Source organism: Triticum aestivum, chromosome 3D (assembly GCF_018294505.1).
Source record: "Triticum aestivum cultivar Chinese Spring chromosome 3D, IWGSC CS RefSeq v2.1, whole genome shotgun sequence".
NCBI classification, from domain to species: Eukaryota; Viridiplantae; Streptophyta; class Magnoliopsida; order Poales; family Poaceae; genus Triticum; species Triticum aestivum.
In genome coordinates this window covers 182,209,672-182,213,976 of record NC_057802.1, presented here as the reverse complement: position 1 = coordinate 182,213,976, position 4,305 = coordinate 182,209,672, and the positions used below count along the sequence as shown (strand labels likewise).

At 46.4% G+C, this 4,305-nt stretch overlaps 1 protein-coding gene and 2 non-coding genes across 3 annotated transcripts; all 3 read left to right on the top strand.

Annotated features, from left to right (window-relative positions):
* Positions 1 to 1,068: 1,068 nt before the first annotated feature.
* Positions 1,069 to 3,872, top strand: LOC123078172 (60S ribosomal protein L30). The gene is made up of 5 exons (XM_044500581.1): positions 1,069 to 1,179; positions 1,361 to 1,466; positions 3,150 to 3,251; positions 3,518 to 3,586; positions 3,688 to 3,872. The coding sequence occupies exons 1-5, from the start codon at positions 1,156 to 1,158 to the stop codon at positions 3,726 to 3,728; spliced, it is 342 nt and encodes a 113-aa protein (XP_044356516.1). The 5' UTR covers positions 1,069 to 1,155; the 3' UTR covers positions 3,729 to 3,872.
* On the top strand, positions 2,510 to 2,604 carry LOC123081159 (small nucleolar RNA Z103). Its single transcript, XR_006438667.1, has one exon. It is a non-coding gene; the product is annotated as a small nucleolar RNA Z103 (small nucleolar RNA).
* LOC123081158 (small nucleolar RNA Z103) lies at positions 2,859 to 2,953 on the top strand. The gene has a single exon (XR_006438666.1). It is a non-coding gene; the product is annotated as a small nucleolar RNA Z103 (small nucleolar RNA).
* Positions 3,873 to 4,305: the final 433 nt, after the last annotated feature.

The following is a 4,305-nucleotide window of genomic DNA, read 5'->3' as shown; positions in this document are numbered from 1 at the left end:
AAGCGTGTGTGTAGTCCTTGGCGTCGTAGTACCCACCACTGGTGCCATTGGAGATGACCGACACGCCGGCCATCGGCGTCAAGATCCACGCGCTGAATCTGTCTAATCCGCGCACGCAGATGATAGACCACCTCCAAGATCCGCGCCTGAAGACGCCCACCACGCCAGTCGTCCCCGCGATGGCGACCACCATGATGCGGCCTGCAATGTGGACCGTGTAGCCCTCCTGCACACGCCTTGGTCGCCGGCGCCGCGTTCGACTCTGCTGCAGCTAGCCTAAGCCAGCGGCCGCGCTTCCTCCGAAGCCACGCAAGCGCGAGGGAGCCGTCTTGGCCACGAGCGCACGACCAGTGGCAACAACGGCAAATGGTGGTGGGCAAGCGCCTCGTCCTCCCGGCCATGGCAAGCGCTGGCGACGACGGCAAGAAGGCAGGCCGATGACGAGAGGCGACGGCGACCAGAGGGGAGAAGGGCCGCCCGGCGGCTGAGCGACATAGCTCATGTTCCCACGAGCGGCACCATCGTGCTCATATTCGCAGCCAACCATCACCACGACAAAGTAGAATCACGGGTCAAGTCGCCCTTCCATACCATGCATAGAGGCCTTCCGTTTCAATCTTTTTCAGTAATTCGTCAGCTCGACCGTGACCTGTCTCGGCTGCGAGCCTGCGACCCACGGCGGCGACGGGGACTGAGAGAGCAGGGGAGGCGAAGTGACCTGGGAGAAGTGCCACGCTGCATTCAACTTGACTCAACCCAACCATACCATGTGAACACCCCTTTACTCTCTCGACCTACACGCCCGGTCACACACTCAAATCAGAAAACCGCCTAAAATCTGAGCAAAACCACTCGGGGGGAATTTACCCGGTTTTGATGATTTGAGGGTTAAAATCATACCAAATTCGACTTAGGGGGTATTTGTCCCTCGGACCGCATTTGGGGTGAAAAATAGACTTCTTTCAATAAATTCGGCCCGAAAGCCCACTGGGCAATTCCATGCCGCAGCTCACTAAGCCCACGCCGAGCAAACCCCCCCCCCCCCCCCCCCCCCCCCCCCCCCCGGGCTTTATAATCCTAGCGCAACTGACTCCAGAAGCCGCAGCCGACGCCGCCGACCCTCGCGACGCCGCCACTTCTCCTCGGGGCGCAACCATGGTGACCTCCACCAAGAAGACGGTAACACCCCCCTTCCCCGCCCACCACCCTGATCTATCCCCATGTTCATGTCGACCTGCCGCGACGCTCTTCTGTAGCTTTGCCGGTTCCCGCCATTCACTTCGGTTCCTTTTCCCGTTCCTCACGGTGTTCTGTTCTTTCTGTCTTGCTGATTTCCGGTGTATTTGTTGTGATGGCGCAGAAGAAGTCGGGGGACAACATCAACAACAAGCTGCAGCTTGTCATGAAGAGCGGCAAGTACACGCTCGGCTACAAGACCGTCCTCAGGACCCTCAGGAACTCCAAGGGTAAGAACCCATCCTCCCTTGCATAGTTTCCACCGCGCTCAGTATTGCATGTGTTTCATGGGCCCTAGTTTGTGCGAATTGTATGCTAGTATTTTCTAGTTGAATATACATAATAGGGATTATTAATTCTATGCCCCCGGTTCCTTAGTTGTGCTCAGTTTTCCCCATTCGTTAACTTTTTCCTCACTTTTCCCCATGCGTCGGGTTTTCTGCTTTCACATTTTCCTCACTTTTGCCCCCGAAAAATTGCTCAAAATCCCTCACTTTTACCCATGTGGGGAAAACTGAGCACAACTAAGGAATTGGGGGCACAGATGGAATAATCCCTACATAATATGGTGTTTAGATCCCGAGTTTTAGTCAGGAAACGCTCGAGTTTCTGTTGGTGTGACCTTCTAAGCTTTGATTTTGGATAAATGGACGTTGAAATGTGTTCTTGCGCATCGCAAAAACTGATTACCAGTGTATCTCATTGCTGCTGTGTATGAGTCGATGCCATAGTGATCAGCTTCACCCTGGCTCTTCTAATAATATGGGCTCATTGCTGTGGTCCAGTAGCTGATGGTGGTGTATATCTCATAGTGATTCGGCATTTCTGTATGTTTATTAGAGAGTTGACTGGTAATGCCTGTTATCAAACATTTTAGTACTTGATTACTTGGTAGCATTCTGTTCTGTTATGTGTTGTACTCCAGTTAGGTGCTTGAAATTTCGTTAGTCCCTCCAAAATTATCTCGTGCTTTTAAGATGTGCAACTATTATGTGGATTGTGTTGATATTATATATATATATATATATATATATATATATATATAAATGCAAATGGGTTGACATGTGAGGTACTAATGCTAGGTGCCCACTGCCCAGGCACCTAGGTGCCCCAAACAATTTACCTATATATATATATTTATTTAGATTTTATATGCTGTACCTATGTTATTTTGAACTAGATAAGGATGATCCTTTACCTAGATGATAAACAATTAACTAGCTCAGCCTAAGCTATGATCTGCAAATTTCTTTGACGTACACGTACTACTTTGGTGGACATGATGATCCTTTCCCCAGATGATCGACAATGAACATGCTGAGCGCTATAATTTCTCTTAGGAGAAACCAAGCCAGGACTCTGATCTGCCCAGTAGTACAGATTTTTGTTCTTCATTGCTTGCTACTGTTTTGTGGTTTGTTATCTTTGTTTGGCACCATCTATGTCTTCTTTATTGTTTTGATGCGCCCATTAGGCGTTGAAAACTGATTACTAGTGGATCTATTCATATGGCCATCGAGTATGAGTCAATAGTAATTCTCAAATTTCTACAAATAGATGTAGGTTTCTCTATGCTAGATTTACTACGCATTCTATTCGTTTTCAATGTGCCATTCTATTTGGAGGATATGATGATCCTTTCCCCAGATGATCGACAATGAACATGCTGAGCGCTATTATTTCTCTTCAGAGAAACCAAGCCAGTACTCTGATCCTCCTAGCCATTGCACATGCCTGTATTCATATGGCCATTGTGGATAACTCTATGCCTTAATAATTCTCCTGATATATCACTGCTTATTAGTAGGAGATTTCTTCTGCTTGGCGTAACAGCAATTTCACGTTGTTTCTTTTGTAATTTGATGATGGTTGACAGTCTGATATCAAATAATGTGGTTGCATCCTATTTACAGCAAAGCTTGTGATCCTTGCTAACAACTGCCCTCCGCTCCGCAAGTCTGAGATTGAGTACTATGCTATGTTGGCGAAGATCACTGTCCACCACTACCATGGAAGTAAGTTTGCATTCCTATTTAATCCAACTTTTGTCTAGTGGTGAGTTCTGTGAGATGATGTTCACTTCTTCCCATGACACTGCGAAACCCTTCCTACTTGGCTCACAGTCCTGTCTATTACTTTGCTGTGGAAGTATAGTAGTAAGCTAATCAATAGTTTGAAATAGTGCATATAAGATGGTAAAGCAGTCATAATCATGTCAAACTTTTTTATTATCTCAATAATATACTGTTCAAAAGTAACAGCGCCAATGTTTGATTTCCAGACAATGTTGATTTGGGAACTGCGTGTGGTAAATACTTCCGAGTCTGCTGCCTGAGTATCATCGACCCTGGTATCTACCACCGCATCTCTCAATTGTTTTACCTGGTTCATACTTTGATATACAACAACTGGGTTTCTGATCATGCTCTGTTCCTTGTGTTGAATTTTCAGGCGATTCCGACATCATCAACGCAACACCAGCTGGCCAGTAAACCTGTGTATGCCATTTTCAGTGTCTCGTCTGATGCGTCATCTAAGGTGGTTCTAGAGTGTAGTTCTTGCTGGACTTGATTTGGTCTTGTGTACATCATTTATCAGTCAATCAAGTTTGATGGGACTATGGTTTTGGATCAAAAGGTTCTGTTCCTGGCTTGATTGATTGCTCTTCGTGGTGCTGCTGTCAGCAAGCATGGTTTTGCTGTGATCAGAGTTTTCTGTGTGTTGCTATGTGTGATCTGTAGTTTAGGCCCTGTTTGGTTCATAAGTCCTAGGACTTTTTCTAGTCCCAACTAAAAAGTCTCTAGTCCCAACTAAAAAGTCCTTAGTCCCTAAAAAATCCCTCCCTATTTGTTTCCAGGGACTAAAAAGAGTACCTTCCTAGAGGTTATTAAATGACACCCCTAGGTTATTAAATGACACCCCTAGTATACAGAAAAATAACAACCAAACAACACCATGGGACGGCGGGGCAATGGGTGCAGGGAGGGGCATTGTTGAAAAAGTCCTAAAAAGTCCCAAAAAAGACTCTTCTTCATTTAGTCCAAAAAGCAACTTTTAATTCCTAGTAGA

Excerpts from the sequence above, each read along its gene's own strand:
- LOC123078172 (XM_044500581.1), top strand. The coding sequence starts at position 1,156 with ATGGTGACCTCCACCAAGAAGACG. Across the intron at positions 1,180-1,360 it reads TGACCTCCACCAAGAAGACG|AAGAAGTCGGGGGACAACAT; the intron begins GTAACACCCCCC and ends GTGATGGCGCAG. Across the intron at positions 1,467-3,149 it reads GACCCTCAGGAACTCCAAGG|CAAAGCTTGTGATCCTTGCT; the intron begins GTAAGAACCCAT and ends TCCTATTTACAG.